At 47.8% G+C, this 24,924-nt stretch overlaps 1 protein-coding gene across 1 annotated transcript in view; it reads left to right on the top strand.

Moving 5' to 3' along the window:
* Nav1 (neuron navigator 1) overlaps positions 1 to 24,924 on the top strand; it is a 248,768-nt gene that overhangs the window by 199,454 nt on the left and 24,390 nt on the right. The window contains exons 7-17 of the mRNA XM_050147599.1: positions 12,967 to 13,105; positions 13,419 to 13,716; positions 14,387 to 15,086; positions 15,503 to 15,946; positions 16,507 to 16,548; positions 17,345 to 17,493; positions 19,288 to 19,458; positions 20,527 to 20,579; positions 21,336 to 21,359; positions 21,473 to 21,550; positions 24,720 to 24,803. Coding sequence (XP_050003556.1) covers positions 12,967 to 13,105; positions 13,419 to 13,716; positions 14,387 to 15,086; positions 15,503 to 15,946; positions 16,507 to 16,548; positions 17,345 to 17,493; positions 19,288 to 19,458; positions 20,527 to 20,579; positions 21,336 to 21,359; positions 21,473 to 21,550; positions 24,720 to 24,803 — 2,182 coding nt within the window. The remainder of the gene's footprint in view (positions 1 to 12,966; positions 13,106 to 13,418; positions 13,717 to 14,386; positions 15,087 to 15,502; positions 15,947 to 16,506; positions 16,549 to 17,344; positions 17,494 to 19,287; positions 19,459 to 20,526; positions 20,580 to 21,335; positions 21,360 to 21,472; positions 21,551 to 24,719; positions 24,804 to 24,924) is intronic.

Raw genomic sequence — 24,924 nt, forward strand, 5'->3', positions numbered from 1 at the left:
TTTGTTTGAGATTGCATAACTTTGCCCCTTTCTAACAGGCATTTATAACTTAACCCAGACTTGTAAGGCAAATAAGTAGTGACAAGAAGACCAGACATGAAGATAAACATTTACGGTTAAGTTATTTTTACTTACAAGACTATCAGTTTTATATGGTTTGGACTATTTCATCCATCTGTTCATGGCAAGTTCTTTTCCATTCTTCTAGTTTTTTTTTAATGATTTACTTTTATTTATGTTTGCTTTTATGCATGCAAGTGTTATGCCTTTATGTATGCAGTGTGCACAGAGGCCCAAAGAAGGCATCAGATCCCCTAGAACTGGACTTACAGACAGTTGTGAGCTTTCATGTGGGTGCTGGGAATCGAACCTGGGTTCTCAGAAGATCGGCCAGTGTTTTTCACCACTGAGCCATCTCTCCGGCCCATTCTTCTAATTTTTTGCGACAGGGTCTGACTCTGCAGCCCAGACTAGACTAGAATTCCTCACAGTCCTCCTGTCTTTGCTTCCTGAGTGCTAGGATTGTGTGCTTGTTATTCGTCTTATTCCTGTGACATTAACACCTGACACGGTAGAGAAGGAGGGTCGTTCTGGTTCACAGCTTGAGGAACGTTGAGGTAGCTGAGCCCATCATGTCTGCAGTCAGGAAGCAATGGTCCACTTTGATTAACCTAATTTAGGTAATTCCTCACAGGCATGCCCACAGGCTGCTTTAATCCCAATAACCCTTTGTCATCCCAGAGGCTTGTCTCCTAGGTAATTCTAGAGCTTGTCAAGTTGTCAGTATTAACCATCATGGATTATAGAACAGGTTTATTTATTTGTATGTAAACACATATATAGAGATCTGAGGACAGGACAGTGTGTGGGAGTAAGTCCTTCCCTTCCACCATGTGGGTCCAGCAATCAAACTTGGGTCATCATTCTTGGCCCCTACCAAGCAGTCTTGCCAGCCCCCAATCCAAAATACTTTTAAGGAAAAAAATACTTTCTCTTTTTCTGTTTGTCTGTGACATTTTAAGACTGTCACTTAAACTTCCTGAGTGCAAAGATCACAGGCAGCTTAGCTAGCCTCCTGGAGAAGACAAACCAATCATGTTTTTAATGTGTGTGTACCTGTGTCTGGGGATGTGGAGCAGGGTGACGAGTCAGTGTCTTCCTCCTTTGAGACAGTTTCTCAGTGACCTTGAGCTCACCAATTAGTCATTTTTTTTTCTTTTTTCGAGACAGGGTCTCTCTGTGGTTTTGGAGCCTGTCCTGGAATTAGCTCTTGTAGACCAGGCTGGTCTCGAACTCACAGAGATCCACCTGCCTCTGCCTCCCAAGTGCTGGGATTAAAGGTGTGCGCCACCACCGCCCGGCTTTTTTTTTATTTTTTTTTTTTTAGTCATCTTTTTGAGCTCACCAATTAGGATAGACTTGCTGGCCTGCTAATTCCGGGGATCCTCCCCTCTACCTCTCCAGCATTGCAAGAATGCCACCATGCCTGGCATTTTACATAGGTTCTGGGGAATGAACTCAGGTTTTTGTGCTTGTAAGGCAAGCATTTTGCCAACCGAGCCACACCCTCCTTTACCCCTAGCCCATCAGCAAGAGTATTCTTGAAGTAGCAAAAAGAAATCTGTATCTTATTTCTAATCTGATGCACTTAGAAGAAAGTTATAGAAAATTTCCAGACCAGAGAAAGTATGTTGTGAGTATACTGTAACCCCTAGACATGCTCACAGATGCCAGACTCATTTCTAGCCAAGGTCAGCTTCTTTGAGAGGGCAAATCGATTTTCAGTCTAAGTATTTAATTTTACCCCCCAGACCACATAGAGCTTTATAAACTCCTTCTATTTCCAAAGTATTAAGAATAATTTGAATTTTAGGGGCAGATGTGATGAGATAGCCCCCTCACTCTGCAACCATCCCATGACAGCTGCATACAAAACATGCATCTGAAAATGCTGCTTCCTTGCTGGTCCATGGACTCTCTAGCCCTTGGAGGCATCTAGAGCCAGGCTTCTTACATTTGCCGTCTGCTCGTCTGACAAGAGGATGCTTTTAGTCTGCAGTTCTAATTCCCTTTGTCATTGTTGCCTACTTAACTGTAACCCGGGTGACCATCCATCCACCCAGCAAATGTGAGAGCATGGAGGTTTGCGGCTGCTGTGTGACCTTTCACCCTTCTGCCCCACGCGTGCATTTGATAGAGTACAGTGCTACCTTGTTGGTAACGTGGTGGAGACCCAGAAGCCTTCTGACTTTGGTTCTGGCTTTTCATGACCGGTTGGGTAGTTTGCTTCTCTGAAGTTGGGCACATTTGTGAGGTAAAACAGCTTCCAGCTGTCTTGAGCCTGATCACAGTTTAGACGGCAGTGAGTGGCAGTTTCTCTCTGTCCTAGATGGGAAAGCAGGAAGTTCTGAGTATCTCCTGGACATATCATGATACACTTCCAAGTCCATAAACTCTTCCTGAGGATAATTCCAAAGAAGAAAACAAAAGGGGGGCATGTTTAAACCAACATACAGTGCTATCGCTGTTTCTCTACCATCAGAGAAGAAAGTAAGGTTCCATATGCACCGCTCTTATCCATTAAGCAGTCATCCGAGAGAGTTGGTTAGCGATCCCCCAGGCATAAAGATTCTGGGCAGAAGAACCAACTCCGTGTCCAAGTGTGGCTTCTGAGAACCTCTCTGTGACACAGAAGCAATAATTTTTCCTGTGCAGTCACAGCTAGTCCACCCTTCAGTTAGTGAGGCCACACCCTTGGCCCGAAGGCCTCCTTGGCCATTCTAGTTTCATGGTTTAGTTAGGACCACAGTGCAGGGAACAGACAGTGTAAGAGAGAAGTCTGGGAGGGGCGACCGGTCCTGGCCAAGAGTTATGTGAATGTTAGTGTTTTTCCCAGAGGGGAGGAGAGCTCTCTGCCCCGTGTATCACCACGTGTCTGCACAGACAAACAGAGCAGTGTCCCCTTGAGCTGGCCTCCTCACAGTCCTCCTTTTCAGCCTACAGCAGAGATGGGGTGCACCGGAGTGTTCCTTAGACTGTGCTATCAGTGCTAGGAAGTGGGCAAAACAAAAAGGGTAAGAAGTTTCCATTATTGCAGCCTAGATGAAGGGTTTATGTATTCCGAGGACACTCAGGGAAGGCATCCTTTAGTAAAAGGGACGATAGAGTGTCACAATACATGGCATTGGTACCTAATAAGAAATAGGCTGAATAAGGAGTAAACATTTTAACACAGAAAGACTTTTTCATTTATTTATTTTGCGTGAGTGTGCATATGAGAGAAACAGGGAGGCGAGGAAGGATGGGAGCACACTGAGTCACAGCTTTGGAGGAGGTAACTCTCACTATCCACCATTGTTTCTGCGTTGAAAACTACCCCAGGCTAGCCGGTCCACGTACTTCCTGTGAATCTCCGTGTTTACCCCCATCTTGCCTTAAGTGTTCTGGGATTCCAGATGGATGCTACCACATCCACATTGTAGTACATGGGTTTGGGGGATTGAACTCTGGTCTCCAGGCTTACCTAGCCAGCGCTTTTCCCCACTGGACCATTTCCTGGCCAAGTATTCTAAATGAACTATGTTCCAGGAGGGGGGAATGCATAGTTGTTTTATCCTAGTGTGGTAGTGGGGAACACAAATCCACCTTGCATGCGGATCAAAAGAGAATAGCTGGATTCCATACAAAATAAAAGTTACCTATGGGCTAGCTGTAGAAGCCCTAGTCACAGAACATGGGTACCCACTCCTCATTGTCTCTTGGGAGGCCTTCCCTGAGTACAAGGCAACAGTGAGCTGGAGCCTGAAGGCAGGGCGGAGACCTGAGAAACACCTAGCACACACCCTCATACACAGGGCCTTGGTGGCATGCATAGCTCAGTTCAGTGAAGTCTGAGAGCAGGAAAGGAGAGTAAAGATGTGCTCCAAACACCGGGACCCTTCACTGCGTGTATAGAAAGGGTCCACCAGGAGCAGAACACCGTGGGACAGAAAGCTGGTAACCGGTGGCTACTGGCTGGGCTGTCTGGCACAGAGAGAGCACTCTGGAGTCTCTCGGTGCTCAAAGTCCGGCTGCAAGGACTGTCTTGCTCCTGCCTTGGAGACTGACTGAGTAAATCTGCAGCAAGGCCCAGGCCCAGATGTTCTACAGAGTAGATGGGCCTCGTTCTAAACCATACAACTGTGGCCCTTTCTCAGATATTTCTGTCATCCTTAAAAACAAAACCAAACCGCAAGACTCTAAAAGAAACAGAAAAATGGCTAAGGAGGAACGTAGTCAGTAGAAGTAGACATGATAAGATATCAGAATTAGCCAATGAGAGGTATAACGTATTCTTCATAAAATGTTTAGGGTTCTAGTAAAGGTTAGTTATGTTCTAGAAAAGATAATGAATTTTAGCAGTTAATTGGAACTTCTAAGACAATGTTCATAACCTGTACATCCCTCTCCCCTCCACATATGCAGAGCAAGGATTATTTAGAAACAAATTACCAGTCATGTTCCTAGCAGTCCCAAAGTCATCGCCACTTCCTTGAGGTTTTCACCTTCCTACTTTTTTAAAAGCCAGGAATTCAAGTCCCTGAGCTAAGTGCCTGCTATTTCAAGATACTATATAAGCAAAGATGGATTGAGAAATTTATTCCAGTGAGGAGAGATACAGACTCATCTCTAGGGAAAGTGCTCTCATAGAGGAAGAGAGAAATCAGGAGAAAGAGGGCAAGATGTCTCTTGGCAAGGAGGACCAGTGGGAAACCTGTGGAAGATGTAGCATTTGGTCTTAGCCTTGACGAAAGGCCAGATGTCCATGTGAGGTGGACAGGGCCTGTGTCCACTGATGGGAAAGCCCTGGGACAATGCCCTGACTCCAGAATCTTCATTAGTACCCACAGCGAAGACAGCCAGATTCCTCTGCAAGCTCATGTCTCCAGAGATCAAGTGAGATAATGGGGCGACAGGACGTTATGTCTGTTTAACTTGGCAAAATCACAGTTCTAATTTTCTGGTAGAAATCACAAACGAATCTCTCTTGTCCTCTCTGTTTCCCTACGTGCATTATCCTTAGATCTGTAGTTACATTTATTTATTTACAAAAATTTAAGCTATTAATTTGTGTGTGCGTGTGTGTGTGTGTGTGTGTGTGTGTGTGTGTGTGTGTGTGTTTTGAAACAGGGTCTCTATGTGGCCCTGCCTGTCCTAGAACTCACTATGTAGACCAGACTGGCCTCGAACTCACAGAGATCCACCTGCCTCTGTCCCTAAGTGCTATTTGTGTGTCTGTTGATATTGCCATAGCCTTGTTAATACAGCTGTTTTGAGGAGAGGCTGTTTCACCGCGGACTTCCTGGTATTCTGGCTCTTACAGTCTCTCCTGCCCCCTTCAAAATCGTCCTTGAGCCATATATGCAAGAGCTGTGATGTATATGTATCTATTGAGGCTGGGTTCCCCGTGATCTGTTGATCACTGCATTGTGTCTGGTTGTGGTTTTCTGTGATGGCCTCTATTTGCTATAAAGAGAGGTTTCTTTGCTGAGGAAAAGTGGCTCATACATTATGATATTTATTTCACTTACATCATATTCTATAAGCTCGTTCTGGACAGCCACTCATTTTTTGAATGCTCATAGCAGCTGTCCCTATGCCTATAAATAACAGGAGCTCAAAACGCCTTCCCATTTGAAGTAGAATTTAGCACAAGGCAAATCAGTAGATCTTCAGACTCCTTAGTCAGTCTGAATCTGATTTCTGTGCTTGTAATCACATACTGCATTCATAATGACTCAGGGAGAAACTGATCAATGAGCTGTGGAGTTCTGGTTTTACCATATTAGTGGGGAGGAGCTAACGGAGGTCTTGCTAAGTGCTGCATGCCAGGGTGATCAGGCTTCTGGTAAAATGTGGCATTTGTGAGAGGGAGGATTGGTAGCCGGACCAGTGGGAAGCCTTCCACTGATTCGAGAAAGAGGATAGAACCCTGAAACAAATCAAAAGCAGGGGAAAGGTCAGGGAGAGACAGATGTGAGAGCAAGAGGTAAACGCCTAAGGTGTTTTTGTTTGGTTGGTTTGTTGTTGTTGTTGTTTTAATGAGACAGTAAGGTAAGAAGCACTGAAGAGCTATACTGACGTATTTGATAAAGCAATGGGAAAAGGAGGCCTGTTGGTTTTAGTGGAAGGGAGGTGAGGAATGTTCCTTTTAGAAGAAGAATTAGGAGATAACTGCAGATGGGAAAATAAGTATCCGATAGAGAAAACTCTAGCTCTCAGAATGTGTTCGAGCACTCTAGAAATTTCCACCCCCAGACAAGCTCTTCATTTTTCATTGCCCTGTGTTATGTGACTACTCGGACGAAAGTGATAAAGTGTCGTGATCTTTCAGCAGCTCTCCCAGAATCCGAATATTACACTACTCTACATCAGCAGCCTGGAGGTGGCAGATGTTTGCATTTATGAAAAGATTAGATTATAAAATAATAAAGCCTCTCTGCTGTTTTTATGTCCTGGCAGCTTTTAAAGTCTAGCTTGATGCTACCTAGCTCTCTTGACGCCACCTGAGATCTGCTTGAGAAACAAAAGAAAGGAGAACTAGGAAGAACGAAAGAGCATTCAGTACTGGCCATGAAGAAGGGCAGAGAGTTCCTCCTTTGACTGAAAATACAGAGAGAGATGGAGGGGGACAGCAAACTGGAGCCTTGAGTGAGCACGGGGATTCTGCATGCCGAACAGCAGATGCAGTAACTCTCCATTATGGGAGCTCTGTGCCCCTCTGTATTCTCTGGGGCCAAATGTCCGTGGCCTTTCTCTTCCCGGCTCTCTTGAATGGCTGCTGTTTACCGAGTCATTAGCTGATAAACTATGCAAATTCTCGTAAAGATTTTCTGTTCTTCCACCTTAAGCAGCCTTATGCTTCAGGACGGACAGTGTCCACTTTCTCCTATAGCGCTTAATTGAAAAAAAAATTCTTCTGGATGGTTCTTTCTGTTCCTGTCTGATTGGATTATGAAATTTAAATCTGTCCTCTCTTCAGTGACTCAAAAGCTGTCCACCAGGGTATATTATATCCCTACTCCCTCAAAACAAGCTCTGTGAAATGTCATCTGGGCATTTTGCTGCTGATTTGCATTTGATATGTTTCACAACAACCACAAGAGCAAAATGACAATAAAGACTTTGTTCTTAAGTCATAAAAGCATTAATAGAAAGAATAAAGGAAGGGGCGTGTGCCTGTCATAACGCCAGCACTGAGGAGGCTAAGTCAAAGGCCAGTGGGGACTACACATCAGGACCCTGACTAGGGCTGGCTAGGTGGCTCAGCAGGAAAAGGAGCCTCACAACCTGAGTTCAGTCCCTGGAACCCACATGACAGAAGAAGAAAAAAACTCCACAAGATGTCCTCTGACTTCCACACATGAGCTGTGACATGCAGCAGTGTGTCCCCCAACACACACATGAATAAATAAATATGGAAAAAGACCCTGTGTAAATAGAGAAGAAGAGCTCATGGTGAGCGCAGTGGGGACTGGCGGTGGTGCTGAGCCTCAGGGCGAACCCCAACCCAGCAGTGGGGACTGGCGGTGGTGCTGAGCCTCAGGACGAACCCCAACCCAGCAGTGGGGACTGGCGGTGGTGCTGAGCCTTGGCTGAACCCCAACCCAGCAGTGAGGGCTGGCAGTGTTTGTGCTCCAGAGCTCTCGGAAGTCTAGCAAGTGACAGTGTTCGCCAACTTTATGGAACTGGCAGTAGAATGAAACAGGAGGGCTGGTTAAAACTGCAAAGGCCACACGGACTCTCCTGGCCTCTCCTCCAGTGGCCTTTTCCCATCGGCAGCGGACAGCTCTGGATAGGGAAAACAGGAGTCTCTGGAGTGTGGGCTCCTAGATTCCTAGCACAATTCGGCACAGAGTTTGAACCAAAGCCAGTAGAGACTGGATGAAACTTTGCATATTGAATGTTGAAACCTCCACACTGCTTCTCCAACTCAGTGTTCAAAACCCTGAACTTTGACCCTCAAGCTAGAGTTTGGAAGATTCGTCTTTAGAAAATCTGATCAACCCAAGAGAAAAGCGCTTTAGTGACTCAGTTCAGGCCTACCTACTTTCCTAAAGCCACAGGTGGCAAGTCGTACTGTGTTCTAAGACAGCTAGTATCCTTCTCTTATGCAGAAGAAGCCACATATCATTAACACATGAGAAAGTCTAAAAGAATCCTATCAGTTATATCTCTGCTTAGATCACTGGTCTATCAGTTACATCTCTGCTTAGATCACTGGTCTATCAGTTATATCTCTGGTTAGATCACTGGTCTATCAGTTATATCTCTGGTTAGATCACTGGTCTATCAGTTATATCTCTGGTTAGATCACTGGTCTATCAGTTATATCTCTGCTTAGATCACTGGTCTATCAGTTATATCTCTGCTTAGATCACTGGTCTATCAGTTATATCTCTGCTTAGATCACTGGTCTATCAGTTACATCTCTGCTTAGATCACTGGTCTATCAGTTATATCTCTGGTTAAATCACTGGTCTATCAGTTATATCTCTGGTTAGATCACTGGTCTATCAGTTACATCTCTGGTTAGATCACTGGTCTATCAGTTACATCTCTGGTTAGATCACTGTCCTATCAGTTATATCTCTGGTTAGATCACTGTCCTATCAGTTACATCTCTGCTTAGATCACTGTCCTATCAGTTACATCTCTGGTTAGATCACTGTCCTACCAGTTACATCTCTGGTTAGATCATTGACCTATCAGTTATAGCTCTGGTTAGATCACTGATCTCTCTAGTGCTAGTCCTCCTCCCTCACCTCCACCCCCCCCCCCCCCCCCCCCCCCCCCCCCCCCCCCCCCCCCCCCCCCCCCCCCCCCCCCCCCCGCTCACACCCGAGATAGTCTCACTGTGTAGCCCAAGCTGACCAGTGCAAATAGAACAAAGTACTGTGGTACAAAAGTCTGTGAGAAAAGATTGTAAACCTCCCTTCCAAATGAGTGAGTGGGCTCTCAGAATGTTTGTGAGAGCCGAGGGAAGCTATAAAAGAAAGAAAGATGTATTGTTTTAAAAAGAACACTTAGAGTTAAAAATATTGTAACAGAAATTAAAAGTCTAGGAGAGGATAAATTTACAGCTTTTTTCAGACAAAGTAGCTAAGAAAAGCTTAAGGAACTCACGAGGCTGGGCAGTGGTAGCACACACCTTTAATCCCAGCACTCGGAAGGCAGGGGCAGGTGAAGCCTGCCTGGTCGACAGAGCGAGTTCCAGGACAGCAGGACTGTTATATAGAGAAACCTTGTCTCGGAAAACCAGAGAAAGAAAGAGAGAGGAGGGAAACTCAAGAGTATCTGCCTAAAAATACATTATTTGTATAAAAGACATTTTAAAAGAGAACTGAAAAATTATCAAAGGTAAAACTTAGGCGGTAGAGATGTTAAGGTCATCCTCAGCTGCACAGCGAGTTAATTGTCAACTTAGACAACACGAGACTGTCTCAAGGAGAAAGGATGTAGAAAAGAACTCTCGAGATAGCTTAGTGGGTAAAAGCACTTGCAGCAAAAGTCTGAAGACTTGAGTTAGGCCCCAGAACAGGCAAAAAGGCAAACGTGGGGGCAGCTCGTATCTGGAAGCCCCACCCTCCTAAGGCAAGATGGAAGGTAGAGGCAGGAGGCTTTCTGGCCAGGGACCTGCCAGCCTGCAGAAGCAGGGCAGCACAAGCAACACTTCCTAGGAGACTAGTGGAAGAGATGTCATTAAGACAGCTCAATAAAGCAAAAAATGGCTGAGAAGCCCGAGCTTAAGTAGCAAGTCTGTAGGTGTGGGTGTGTGGCCTGGCAGGAGTCAGAGGTGGCCAGGAGATGTAGTCAGAGGTGGCCAGGAGATGTAAGTAAACACACAAAACAGTTAACAGAAGTTACCTTGAAAGTGAAAATAGATTTTTTTCCCCTTTTCACTTCTTTCTATGTAGTATTTGACTCTGCATATTACTTTTCTGATTTTTTAAAAAGAAATATGCTCCCTCCAGTGGAACACCCCCAATAGAGATGTTTAAGCCTTGGGTAACGACAGAAGATTCTTTTGCACAACCTGCAAATTTGCTGAAAAAAAAAATTTAACCCCCAGCTAGTCTTCCCTTACTTTAGGTTTTTATGTTTCATTGTAGCAAAGAGCTCAGCAGGAATGGCTTTGGGGAAGCAGGGCCTGAACTCTCTCCTAGGAAATAAATGTTTGGGGCTGGAGAAATGGCTCAAAGGTTAAGAGCACTGGCTGCTCTTCCAGAGAACCCGGAGTCCATTCCCAGCTCCCACATGGCAGCTCACAGCCATCTGTAACTCCAATATCAAGAGATCTGAACCCCTCTTCCGGATTCTGTGGGCACCAGGTATGCATGTACCGCGCAGACATGCAGACAAAACACCCACACACATCAAATAAACAAAGAAAATAAATGGATTTTAAAGAAGAAAAAGGAACCTCCGTGCTGCCATTTGGCGTCGGTCTTGTCATAATGGCCAGCAAAGGAATCCTGGATCCCTGGACTGCCGCAGTCTTCCATTTGTGCGAGCCCTGTCCACAGAGAGCTGTCCCTGCTGCAGGCCCTTGATTACCAATAATTAATCTCAGATGAAAGGCTCAGTACTCCGGGCTTCCTCTGTCTCTGACCTAAGAGAACACGCTGTGAGTGGTTTGTTTGTGTGCCTGCCAGAGATCTTATCTGGGCCCATAAGAGTTGATAGGGTCATCAAATCAGCATTGATCTTTCCTCGGTATCCTTTTTCTGCAAAAAGGGGTGCGTGATATTTCAACTCTGGATAAAAGGGAGACTTAATATACAGCACAGGGGTCACTCAGTAACGGCTATATTTAATAGCAGTAAAATCTAAGTAACTCGGCCATGTGTCATAATCCCCATGTTTTCTCTGCTCTTTCTCAATGTATTTGGCTAAATCACTCCAGAGCGACCAAGCCAAATGGCCAAACCACCCACTTTCTTATTCCCAGCACATGAATTAGAGGGAAGCCAGCTGAAGCCCAGGCCAGCTCATAAATGACTTGTATGTCTGATTTTTGTTCCATGGTCTGAAACTCAAAATAAATCAAAAAAGAAACATTTTCCAAATACCGGCAAATTCACATGCACAAAAAGTCTCTTGCCCTCTCAGTACTCATGCAAAGATGATAAACAAACCCATTCTGAACAGATATTACTTAGAGGTTAATTCCTAAGGCACAAACAGACACGCACGTGTAGCAAGCTTATGGAACCTTGTGTTCAATTTGAGACTCACAAGCCAAAATGAAGGCTAAAGATCATTTTAGGAAGGACTTGAAACAGGAAACATTTGAAGAAAGGTCCTAAGAGGCAATTTTTGAGCTTGGAAAACAGTGATTATTGCCGAGCCTGGTAGCACAGGCCTATAATCCCAGCTACTCAAGAGGCTGAGGCAGGAGGATGGATATCTGGGCTATATAGTGAGTTCAGAGTTAACTTGGACAATTTAGTGAGACTATGTGTCAAAATTTTTTTTTAAAAAGTTACTTAGTTGGGGATACAGTTCAGTGGTAGATCATATGCCTCCTGTGTGTGAGGCCCTGAGTTTCACTTGGTAACAAACAACAGACTAGGGAATATGGTCCGGCAGAAGCCTGTGCCAACACATGAAGGTAGATCAAAACGGTGGTGGACATGCAAAAGTTGCTTTTTGGTTTGTATATTTAGATAAACTTATTATAAAAATATAAAGTTCCCAACTACAACTTCTTAAACCTAAACATTGAAGAGAGGGCCAGGCAGTGGTGGTACACACCTTTAATCACACTCGGGAGGCAGAGGTAGGTAGATCTCTGAACTTGAGGCCGGTCTACAGAGTGAGTTCCAGGACAGTCAGCATTGCACAGGGAAACCCTGTCTTGAAAAAACAAAACAAAAAAAAAATTTGAACAGAGGAAGGGTGCAAGGACTGAGCTATGAAGATTATCAAGGTAAGGTATATTAAGTTCATGTGAGCATATACCTGGGTCTCCAAACACACATGGTTAAGTACAGATGTCGGACACATTCCCCTCTCAGTACCTTGCATCTGATGTGTGTGTGTGTGTGTGTGTGTGTGTGTGTGTGTGTGTGTGTGTACTGAATGGTTGTCCAGCAGGACTCTGGCACCTCTGCCTGGCCATAGTGCCCTGGGGTTAGGGTCTCTACCAGACGAGCAGATGAGCTACTCAGGAGCAGAGCCTGTCTCCAGGGGAGCAATGAGAAGGGGCAGGTCGGAAAATTCTAAAAAAGAGAAGTTGGGGTTGGAGAGATAACTCAGCAGTAGAATGCTTACCTGGGTTCAGTTGCCAGCACAGCAAAAAAAGAGAGGTCTCTGCTTGCCTCTTTTACCCGGTATAGAAAATTTTAGAAAGTACAGGGATGCCTGGAAAACATGTCTACAAATGGACAAACTGCAAGATTGTAAGGCTGAAGGCTGTTTGCATCTGAATTGGTTTGCATAATTGGATGGATCTCAAAATGCCTTATCTTTTTTAATGCTATTTATTGTTGTTATGTGTGTAAATGATGTGTGTAGGGCTGTGTGCATGCCACACTGCACATGCGGAGGTCAGAAGACAACTTTACGAAATCAGTTCTCTCCTTCAGCCTTTATGATTGAACTCAGGTCATCAGGTTTGCACAGCAGGAGATTTACCCGTGGAGCCATCTCAGCAGACCCTCCTTGTCTGTATAACATAGCTTCCAGCTAAGGAAATATAACACTGTCTTGCTAAATACCAACTGCTTCTTCCGTTCATAAAATATTATCACCAAGTTACAAGACCATTTAAGTCACAATTTGAATTATTGGCAGACCCAGGACTAACCCCAGACTTTCTTCTTTCGGGAGAATAGTATAAAAGCATTCATCACCTCCATGAAATGCTGTTTCTAGCACTGACTTCAGTTTTAACTGCTCACCTCTCTCCCTCCTGTCCTGCAGCTGGGATGAGAGCAGCTCCATCAGCAGTGGGCTCAGCGATGCCTCCGACAACCTCAGCTCCGAAGAGTTCAATGCCAGCTCCTCGCTCAACTCCCTCCCCACTACTCCCACGGCTTCCCGCAGGAGCTCTACAATAGTGGTATGTGATGTCGCAAACACGTAGGCCACCAGGTCAAGGTGCACCACAAAACAAACTGGGCAAGGTCTGTGGAGATGTGGTGCATGGTGCCATGGTGACTGTATTTGGTGCTCACGCCTATCTAGAGTGATACATAGAAGAGCTTTTTTAATTGGAGAAGAAAAAGTACCCTAGAGATAATGTATCTTCTCCCTGGAGTGCTGGGGGTGGAGGAAAACCCTACTGACTTAAGGGTATGGGCTAATCAAGGCCCTTCAGCATGCTGTTCCCGCCACCCCTGTGTAAGTGGCTTACTCTGCCCTTTTCTCAGCAGCTGCGCACAGACTCAGAGAAGCGCTCCCTGGCAGAAAGTGGGCTGAACTGGTTTAGTGAATCAGAGGAGAAGGCCCCCAAGAAACTGGAGTACGACAGTGGCAGCCTAAAGATGGAACCTGGGACCTCAAAGTGGCGGAGAGAGCGACCAGAAAGCTGCGATGACTCTTCCAAGGGTGGAGAACTGAAAAAGCCCATCAGCCTGGGGCATCCGGGGTCCCTGAAGAAGGGCAAGACCCCACCAGTGGCTGTCACCTCTCCCATCACTCATACAGCCCAGAGTGCCCTCAAAGTTGCAGGTGAGTTGGGCTAAAGGAAGGGACAAGGACGAGGGCCTTTCTTCAGTGGTTTTCCTCGATGACCACAAACCTATAGAGTGATAGCAAGCATTTGCAGAAACGCTTTAACGGACAGTATCTTTTCTACGTATGTTGTTCCCAGGGTTTGCCCCTGGGGTCACCTTGAGCTTTAATCAACATTTCCCTTTAGTGTCTAGACATTTTCTTATCAATACATTGCATCCCCTTCTTCTCGTCCTTCCTTGACCATTATTAGACACACTTCCTTCTTGATCATTTTTGTGGTTGTCTCTGCCATTTTAACCAAAATAAACCATCCCACAGAAAACAATAAAAATTAAATGAAAGCCTACTTCCTCCCATAGTCCCTCCGGCAAGAGACTGTATCCGCTTATCCAGTACCCGTTTATCCATATTTAGGTCTCTAAACTTTTATAATATATAGACAATGATTCCTTTTCTCCTAGAGGGAAAGAAAAGTGTTTTTAAGATATTATATAGACCAGGCAGTGGTGGCACATGCCTTTAATCCCAGCACTTCTGTGAGTTCAAGGCCAGCGTGGTCTATAGTGTGAGTTCCAGGACAGCCAGGTCTACACAGACAAACCCTGCCTTGGAAAACAAAGATTTCATGATAGCAACTCCTCCTCTGTTTCCTGCCCCCTTTCAGGCAAGCCTGAAGGCAAAGCTACAGACAAGGGCAAGCTCACAGTGAAGAACACTGGGTTACAGCGCTCCTCTTCCGATGCTGGCCGGGATCGCCTGAGTGATGCTAAGAAGCCTCCCTCGGGCATCGCTCGCCCCTCTACTTCAGGATCCTTTGGCTATAAGAAGCCTCCCCCTGCTACTGGCACAGCTACTGTCATGCAGACAGGTGGCTCAGCCACGCTCAGCAAGATCCAGAAGTCCTCAGGCATCCCTGTCAAACCAGTAAATGGGCGCAAGACCAGTTTAGATGTGTCCAACAGTGCAGAGCCCGGATTTCTGGCGCCTGGAGCCAGGTCCAACATCCAGTATCGCAGCCTGCCCAGGCCGGCCAAATCCAGTTCAATGAGTGTGACTGGTGGGCGAAGTGGCCCTCGTCCTGTTAGCAGCAGCATTGACCCCAGTCTCCTCAGCACCAAACAGGGAGGCCTTACACCCTCCAGACTGAAGGAACCTTCCAAGGTTGCCAGTGGTCGGACCACTCCGGCTCCCGCTCCTGTCAATCAGACAGATCGGGAAAAGGAGAAGGCCAAAGCCAAGGCTGTGGCCTTGGACTCAGACAACATCTCCTTGAAGAGCATTGGCTCCCCAGAAAGCACTCCTAAGAACCAAGCAAGCCACCCTCCAGCCACCAAGTTAACGGAGCTGCCGCCAACCCCTCTCAGGTACCCACACTGGGCAACATTTTCCTTTTCTGTTTCTCCAGCCTTAGACTAGATGTGGCATGGCCTATCCATTGCTGTCTCTAGACCTTCCTGTGGGTCCTGCCCCTCTCCTCTGTGGCATGTCTTCCGCGTGTTTGCTAACTCACTTTGTCTCTGCTGTTCCGTGACAACACGGTCTTTAGTACCAGTGTGAATGGTTTTACTATGTTTGTGTGAACATTTCCCATATGCATGCGTTGTCTCCCTTATGACTGGAGGTGCCATAAGTTAGGTATGGATTCTCCTTCTGATTGGTTTGTCATCCTAGTAACCTTTAGCTGAGTGAGCAGCCAGAAGAGAAGGGAACTGGAAAAGGATTGCCTGTTGCCCTGTAATTGGTTATTCTGAGTATTTTATTTTGTCTTCACTCCTCTCAGGGCCACAGCTAAAAGCTTTGTCAAGCCACCGTCACTAGCCAACCTAGACAAGGTCAACTCCAACAGTTTGGATCTACCATCTGCCAGCGACACCCATGTTTCAAAGGTCCCAGATCTGCATGCTACAAGCTCATCAACTGGGGGCCCTCTCCCGTCTTGCTTCACCCCCAGTCCAGCACCCATCCTCAATATTAACTCAGCCAGCTTCTCCCAGGGCCTGGAGCTGATGAGTGGTTTCAGTGTCCCAAAGGAGACCCGCATGTACCCCAAACTCTCAGGCCTGCACAGGAGCATGGAGTCCCTCCAGATGCCGATGAGCCTGCCCAGTGCCTTCCCCAGCAGTTCTCCTGTGCCCCCGCCGCCTGCTGCCCCCGCTGCCCCATCAGAAGAAGAGACTGAAGAGCTGCCCTGGAGTGGAAGCCCCAGAGCTGGACAACTGGACAGGTATACAGTGGAGACAGCTGAGCCTGCCTCAGACTCGTTTGGCCACTAGCAGGTCCATCCATTTAAGCTGTGATTTCTGATTTTTTTTTTCATTTTAGATAATTAATTTAGATTTAGATAATATGTTATTTAGGTAATTAATTATTTCCATTTTAGATAGTTAATTCCTTTGTAACTCCCTGAGTTGCAAAGTTCGGGTGTTTTTGTTTTGTTCTCATCAGTTAAATGACACCTCAGAAGTCTCATTAGCTCTCTTCCTGATCTCACTTTGGCGCCCAGGTGCAGAGTCAGTCCTATCCCATCACATCCTGGTTCTCACCATCCTTAGTATGACCTCTTAGATGCCTACCTATATCTTAACTCCTCACAAGAGGAAAGCATGTAACATTTCAAACACTTCCTAGGTTCTGAGTCAAGAATTTGGTTGTGAGCATCTTAGTATTTGTTTATAGAGATAGATTTTCATAGTTTGCTGTCCTGTCTCCGGAGGCTATACCACTCAGACCTGTGGTCCCAAATTCTAGTTTCCAGGATGAATTCACATGCCTCTCTCTCCACAGCAATCAGCGGGATCGGAACACCCTTCCCAAGAAAGGCCTCAGGTAACCCTTATGTGTATTTTTTGTCTGTTTGTTTGTTTTGTGAGACAAGGTTTCTCTGAGTAACAGCCCTAGCTGTCCTGGAACTAGCTCTTGTACATCAGGCTGGTCTTGAACTCACAGAGATCCACCTGCCTCTGCTTCCCAAGTGCTGAGATTAAAGGCGTGTACCACCATTGCCTGGCCTGTTTTGTTTTTCTACCATATACCCAAGATTCCTGGCCTATATAAAAAAAAATTCAGCTAGGTAGTACACACTTTTAATCCCAGCACTTGGGAGCCAGAGGCAAGTGGGTCTCTGAGTTCACTTCCAAAAATAAATAAAATAAAATCCCAGCCCAACCTAACCCAGGCCCCGTGAATGAATTTAGGCATTTGCACCTGGTCCTATAAAAACACCACCCATATCCCTCTGCAAACTCACCATCAAGTGTGCTTGCTTTCATAGCAAGAGATTTTCTTTGCTGTCAAAGGAGAAACAAGTTTGCACACAGGAACCGTATGCTTACTTATGCTGTCCTATGCCATCATAATCCCCATGGCCTTTCTGAGGCCACTCACATAGGCAAGGGACAGGAGTGTGGGTCCTCCTCTGTTAGGACAGCACCCAATTGCTCAACTAGATGGAGGTGCCTGTCACCTGAAAGCCTGCATATGGAGCCATAGAGCCCTGAGTGGAGAGGAAGTCCTAAGGCCTCATCCATCCATTCTGGACAATGCTGAGTTACTATCCCTTGCCTGGCTCAGCCTTTTGTGTCGCTTTGTAGTGGCTCAGACCGAGCTCCTCTGCTGCTTTCAGGTACCAGCTTCAGTCCCAGGAGGAGACCAAGGAGAGGCGGCACTCCCACACTATCGGCGGACTTCCCGAATCCGACGACCAGGCAGAGCTGCCGTCCCCCCCTGCCCTCTCCATGTCCTTGAGTGCCAAGGGCCAGCTTACCAACATAGGTCAGTGCCTGTGGTCACTCGCTGTGGTGAGAGATGAAGCAGGGATCACTCTGCAGAGTGGGGCAAAACAGTTAGGCATGCTTGGCTCAACATGTAGTGGGCTGCTTCATGGTGCCTCAGTTTACCAACCCGCACGAAAGACGAAGTGTTCCAAAGTCCTAAACTGAAAAGCCGTAGGGTCCTGATGCTATCAACGAGTCTGAATGACCACGTGGGAAATCTATAAACCGAGGCCCTGAGCTCCAGACTGGTGCTTTATGTACAGTAAGTACTACCAGGAGCAGCCGCCTCCAGGGTGATTCCAACCTGTGGGGCTGGTGAGCTGCAGGCAGAGAAGGGTTGTTGATGGCAGAGAATGAGGCCTGTCTCCAAAAAAGAAAGTCCACATTCACCGACCGCCCTGGCTGAGCCAGGGCCATCCTAGCCCTAAAGGCAGGCTGACTAAGACTCCTCCTAGACACGCCACACCCTCTCCAAAGCCTGTGGAGAAGAGAAAACTGGGAGAGAAGGAAGTGGCCTTAGGACTGACTCAGAGACAGGATGGAGAAACTGGCTTCAGGAGGTGGTCCTGGCTCCAGCTCAGACACTCACCAGCCCTGGTTCTGGAAAACCCTGTGCCAGGGCTGGTGTAATTCAGATCTCTTTAGGACAGGGCTGGGATGGACCTGCCATTTGCTTGCTGTCTCTGTCTAAATCCGCCTCTCCTCTCAGCCGTGTGAAAGGAAGCAGCTCTTTGGTGATGAGGACTTGCAGCAAGCCTGTGCCGTGGCTGTTGGGAGTTTGAGGAGAACTAGGACTGGAGGTCACTTGTGCCTCCGGGAGGGACATCTGGCTTCTGTGGGCTTGTCAGATGCAGGGTGGGACCAGCCTGTTTTCTATCTCCATTGAGGGCCAAACACGAAGAAAGGCTATTCGTGCTGTAGGATGAGGGACCGGGCCGGACAGTAATCACCTTGGGGGTCCAGAAAGGGTACGACAGAGGTGTCAGTTCTTCTTCCCAGGTCCTTATCGGCAAGGGAAACACCCACATGGCTATTTGGAGGCCAAAGGTCAGAGAGGGGAGCTCCACAAGGATTTGAATCATGAAAGGCAGCGATTTAGCAAGGAAAAGTGGGGGTGGCCTCTGTGGTCAGCAGATTCCACAGCTGTGGGTTCCATAGCCTCGCTGACACTTTCATCCACTCTGCCTGACCTTCGTTTCAGGGGATGCTGAGCAGAGAGGCCATAGTCTAGCTTGAGATCTGAGTGAAAGTGACCTAGAGCGAGCCTGCTCTGCAGGGGCCCCGCGCCCTTTCCTAAGGCTGAGCCCATTGGATCCCACAGCCTGGTCCCCGTCTCTGTAACTGGTGCTGTTTCATCATTTGGATCTGAGTCTTGGTCTGAATTCTCAGTCCCCACTAAGACAGCTTTCCAGTTGTGTTTTCGAGAACCACAGCATCCCATTTTCATCAGCACATCCTAGGGATGTGAAGGTTTCGGGAAAGCCGCCAGGCCCCCAGCCTAACCTTCAAAAGTGACAGCTCCGAGGCAGGCAGCATTAAGGGAAGATTCTCAATACAGAAGGTGGAGTCCTTCTCCATCTGGGCCCAACCTTCCCAGGAGGGGTTAATCCTAACCTCCAGCTGCTTGCACACCCCCACTGCCCCCCTACTGCTCCTTCCTCTCCTCCCCTCTTCCCATTTGCCTCTCAATGACTCCTGCTCTGTCCCCCACAAGGGACCCAAGAGCTGATGACCCTGCCTCTTCTCCTGCCTCCCCCTCCCTCTCCCTTCCCCCTTCCCTCTGTCCTTCCAGTGAGTCCCACTGCGGCCACCACGCCAAGAATCACCCGCTCCAACAGCATCCCCACCCACGAGGCGGCCTTCGAGCTGTACAGCGGCTCCCAAATGGGGAGCACCCTGTCCCTGGCCGAGAGACCCAAGGGAATGATTCGGTCAGGATCCTTCCGAGACCCCACGGATGATGGTGAGACTTCATGCTGACGCGGTTCACACTCATCCCAGCTCCGCTGGGTTCCCTCACCCACCACCACCTCCACTACCACCACTGCCACCACCACACACACATATATAATCCACAGGACATCAACTTGGGCCATTTCAGTTCTGTCTTCCCATAACTTTGAAGGATCTGGGGGCCCAGAAACCTTGGGTGGCACCACCTAGCGCTGGGGTTTTTGGGTGGAGCATCTACCATTGGGGCCCAGGGAAGGGAAATTGAGGTTTGGAAGAGTTAAATGTGGCTGTGACTCCTCGGTGCTCTGAGAACTAGAGCTTCTTCGTGTAGCCTTTCTTCCCCACGGTCTCTCAGAAGAGATACGGGGACAAAATGGTCGCTCTTAAATCCATACAACTAGGCATCTCAATCCTCTTTCTAGAATGTTCCAAAGACTAGCTCCCAGGCTGGCCATCTGATTGTTGATGCTGATCTGGGTGTTAATGTAGACCAGGCCGGGGGGTTCATAGGACCTCCATTACTATTCTCAGGATGCATTCCTAATAGATGCGTGTTAGTTCTGCAGTGGGCTCTGTTGAGTGATCACAGAGTATTCCCCACTTTGCTTTTTTTTTTTCACCTGAGTGGTCCCCAGGCTCACAGGCTAGCACTGCAAGGGTGGGAAGAGGAGACACAGAGTCAAAATATTGGTTCTGAGCAGCTCCAACAAGAAACTCCCCCATTTCTGCAACTTAACCTGCTTTCTTGGCTAAGCAGAGCAGACGCTGACCACCCATGAAAATCTCCTTTCCCTCCCTCTGGATCCCAATGCTCCTCAGTCAGGCTGAGCATGGGACCACCAAGTCCAGGCCGTCCGAGAACCTAGCTGGAAGGGGAGGCTGTCTCTGTTCAGGACCATGTCCTCGGATACGTGCCTGCTGTGGGCTGATGGCATCTGAATGGGCTGCCCTGTGGTGTTCTTTCTGTTTGCTGTAGATGCCCTCCAGAATCAGAGTCCAAAGTCCTGCCGTAGGGCTCCTCCCAGGAAGTTCTGGGCCCTGGAGCCCCCTGCTAACCTGTGCTCTCCTTCTCTTTCAGTTCATGGCTCGGTGCTATCTCTGGCCTCCAGTGCCTCGTCCACCTACTCCTCAGTAAGACCATTGAAGTTCCTTCCCCTTCAGCCCCCTCCCCAACCATTCCACATTCCGCAGACCTCCTTTGGTTGGGTAGCTGGATGGGGATGGGGAACTACCGTCCCTGCATTTTACTCTATGGGCCTGGGGTGAGTGTAGGGGGAGACACCTTGCGCTTGGAGCACTCAGAAGAGTGCCTCGGGTCCTTTCTGTTCTTTCTGGCCTTGACATCAACTCCCAAGCAACTCTGGTGTTCTCCCACACCCCGCTTTGAAAAGTGGGGATTTCCTTGTGACAGCACCCTTTCCTTGCCCTGGGAAGTGGGAAGTGTTTCCAGCACCAGGATGAGTGGGTTCCCAAGCCTAGAAATCCAGTAGCATGCAGAGTTGACCCAGATGTCGACTGTGGGGAACCACAGAGGGCATTTGGCTTTCAGATACCCTTTGACTCTTCGGTGGGTTTTGACCCCAATTCCTTACTCCCTCAAGTTGCTCGCAGTCAAGGTTTGTTTTCAGACCAGCCAGTCTCATTCTCTAGCCTTTTGGCAGTCACAAGGCTGGTTAAAGAGAAGCACCAGAGAGAGGCCTATTCTTTAAACCTGAGTGCAGCTCTGAGCCAGTCCTACCAGGGCCAGGAGACGGGGCATTCATCTCTCTGCATCTCTCAATCATGCTTCTTCCTGCCTCCGCCCTGACACTTGGTCTTGGCTTCTGCGCCTCCATAGTAACCGCCTGCTTTTTCTCTCTTTCTCTCCTTCTGTGCCCACTTCTTCAGGCTGAGGAGAGGATGCAATCTGAGGTAGGGTACAAAGCCTTTGTCCCCGCTTGTTAACACCACCGCACACTCCATTCTCCTCCTGGATCCTCTGCTTCCTCCTCCATCAGTAGTTTGCTTCTCTCTTCCATTGACAGCAAATTCGGAAGCTTCGTAGGGAACTGGAGTCATCCCAGGAAAAAGTGGCCACCCTGACATCTCAGCTCTCTGCCAATGTGAGTACCTGAAGCAGGGTAAGACCCAGCTCTAGTTAAACACAGGCAATGCGGAAATGTGGTCTGATGAAGTCTGACCTGGGTTTAGACCCCCCAGGGAGCAGGTTCTCGTCACAGCGCTACAACAGAAGATGTGGGGACTTGGGGACTGTCCTTCCCTTTCTCTGAGCCTTCGTTAAGAACCATTCTCCCTGCCTTAATTAATTGGTGTGGATGAGTTGGTATCTGGTATCCCTTGACCTTCCAAAGAAAGCGGAGACCAGTGGTTCTGCAGAGAGACAGAAACAACCTTGCCATTGGACATGGACAAAAATAGCAATGCATTTTAATTACTGAGCCCTTGAACCCTTTTCCACTACCCCGGGGTGTGTTGCTCTCTGATGCCACATAACTGAGCAGGCACAGACCTGGTTATTAGAATTCTGTCTGGTGACCATAAGACCAGCTCAGAGCTGAACCCCCATTCTAGCTGCCTGTGTGGGTTCACAGTTGGCTCTGCCTTGGACAGCTGACAGAATCAATATGAGCTTTAGCTTTGGAACCAACATTCTTCGTTTCTGCATTTAACCCACCCTTTGTAGACCCGCTTAGAATGACTACCTTCCTCCAGACCTGACCTTAGTTTTTCTGTTCTGAGACGGAGAGAAATGGAGTTGCCTTGTCTACCTCCACTGTGGCTAGTTCCTCCCCTGTGACCAAATTGCAAGCGGAGAACGTAAGACCCATTTTCTCCCCAAATTGTAAACAACAGCTGAGCTGGGTCTCCAAGAGCTTTCCAAGTGTTTGCGCAGAAATGACCACGTCTGCAGTTTCCGCAATACTTTCTACTCTCCTGTCTGCCCTTCTCTCTGGGGAACTCAGCTGCCAGGCCTGAGGCCTAGACCTGTAGAATGTCCACCAAGATTTTGCATGTTTTCAACATATTTAAGAAACAGCTCCCTTACCACATTGGTTATTATCTTTATTCTTTTTCCCAAATCCTTAGTTCATAAGTCCTGTTCATAAGCTCATATCACGCTTCCAACTCTCTGGGACCAAAAGAAGTATAACAGAAACAAGAATCATCCTATACCACACCCGTCACGGCGTGGCCTAGGTCATGTCCTGCACACCTAGGATATTCATGTCTGGGATGTTGAAGGGGAGAGGCGCCAGGGAGGCGGAGAACATCCTTGCGCCTGATTCATTTACACTGCAGTCTGTCAGCCATGGTGCTGTCAAGTCTGGGCTAGTTCAGAAAATGAATTTAGAGGGTGTTTTCTCAGAACAGGAAGTTCCATTTGGCTAAGAGAGAACAAACTAAACACCCGGATCTGGTGAGTTCTGAATCTAGAGTTAGATTTTTGCCGAGGTCAGAGCCCTTCCCTTAAGCAGAAGAGGGGATACCAGGTCCCAGAGCTTGCCTCAGGATTCCTGATGTTGAACCAAACTGATGCCATGTTGAATGGAACCTCCATGCTGCTGAAGATGACACGTCCTGACCGAGAAGAGACCCAGGTCACTGCATTGCCTTCAAAGCTAAATTCTCTGCAGAAGAACCGCTTGGCTTAATGTCCTACAGGCACCCTAATCTGGAGTTGGGATTAGAGTAAGGTGCAGTGTGGGAAAAGAGAAGTGGAAGAGGAGAGGGAGGGAAGCCCAGTTCTCCAGATGAGGAGATGTCCGTGCAGAAATGCATGAGGAGGCCAGGGGCTCTCCAGGCTCTTGATTAGATTTTCAGGGACTGTAAGCTGCTTGCCGACAGCACATGGTAGTATAAGTTAGAAGTAAACAAGAAGAGCTGGAGCAATGGCTCAGTGGTTAAGAGCACTGGCTGCTCTTCCAGAGAACCTGGGTTCTTATTCCCAGCACCCACAGAGTGGCTTACAGCTATCTGTAACTCCAGTCCTAGGGGATCCAGCACCCTCTTCTGGCCTGCATGGTGCCATACATATACATGCAGGCAAAACACCCACATACAAATAACATTTAAAATTAAAAAAAAAAAAATAGAAGGTGAGAGTTGGATTTGAGAGGGCAAACTTAAAATCCCAAGTGCTTGAGAAGCTACAGCAAGAGGGTCGCGAGTTCAAGGCCTGTTTGAGATAGTAAAATTCAAGGTCAGCCTGAAAAACTTGGCAATATCTTTCCTCAGATTAAAACAAAAGACAGAAAGAAAGATGCTTAGATCATGATACCTGTCTACTAGGGAGCCCAGAACTCAGCAGATTTATAGGAAACATAGAAGAGACTGCCTCCAGCCTTATAGGCTCCAAGGACACTGGTAAAATTTGACTTCGTGGTCAGAGAGGACAAATCACATCACGTCATGAAATAATAGAAGGCAGTGAGCGTCTTGCAGACGACACAGGGACCTGTCCAGAGCCTTCTGCCTCTTGCTACACTCTCCATTTGCTCCGGTGCTCTGACTGGAGACTGACCATCCTTGAGTGGTCCCTTTCCTGCTCCGTATCTCATTTCGTTTGCTTTCCCATACCCTTTGCAGCCAGTTGTCTAGCTTGAGATCAGACCACGAGGTGCCTCTTTCCAGCCCACCTACCAGAGAACCAGACTTGCCCTACTTAAGGATCCCCAGTGCCTCCAGGTTCCAGCACCTTTTCCGATGTAGACCTGACACCTAGTGGCCAAAGTGTGGAATTCCCCTGAAGTGGTTTGCACAGCCTCCTGTTTCCCTCCGCCTTACATGGAATAAGGCTTCCCCTCCAAACCCAGGAGGAGATAAGAATAGAGAGTCAGCCAGCTGCAGAAGAGCTAAAACAGACAGATCCTACTGGGAGGTCATTGGTCCCAAGAGATCTGGCCCTCCATGGTGGATTAAGCCAAAAGCGGTAAGACTGTAGAAGCTGTTGCTCTCCCATCAAACCTTCCACCGCACAGGGAGGGACTTTAACACCGCTGGTAGGTGATAAGAACCAGATCTCAAGTTCCCAAAAAGCTCCGAAAGCCTACTCTACCCACTGCGCTGTTATTAGAGGAGCTGGTTCTCTCCAGAAAACCTATTTGATTCCACCTCGTCTGCCCAGGGAAATCAGTAGCTTAGAACCGCCAAGGGTTTTGTTTGCGCTGGTCAGCTCTGAGACACAGGAAATCTGTTAAACTACTCCTGTATCAGCCATTCCTTCTTCCATAGCCGCATTGCCTTAAGTTCTTCTTTGTCTGTTTGTGGCAGGCTAACCTGGTGGCTGCCTTCGAGCAGAGCCTGGTGAACATGACATCCCGCTTGCGACACCTGGCAGAAACAGCCGAGGAGAAGGTGAGAGGCCAGGGCGGTGGGTTCTAAACATCCTAGCCAGTTCTTCCACTCCTCCCTGAGGGCCGTTTCCCCACTTCGTCCCCCCCCCCCCCCCCCCCCCCCCCCCCCCCCCCCCCCCCCC

This window comes from Alexandromys fortis, unplaced genomic scaffold (genome assembly GCF_014885135.2).
Source record: "Alexandromys fortis isolate MF-2015 unplaced genomic scaffold, M_Fortis_MF-2015_v1.1 scaffold_58, whole genome shotgun sequence".
NCBI lineage: Eukaryota > Metazoa > Chordata > Mammalia > Rodentia > Cricetidae > Alexandromys > Alexandromys fortis.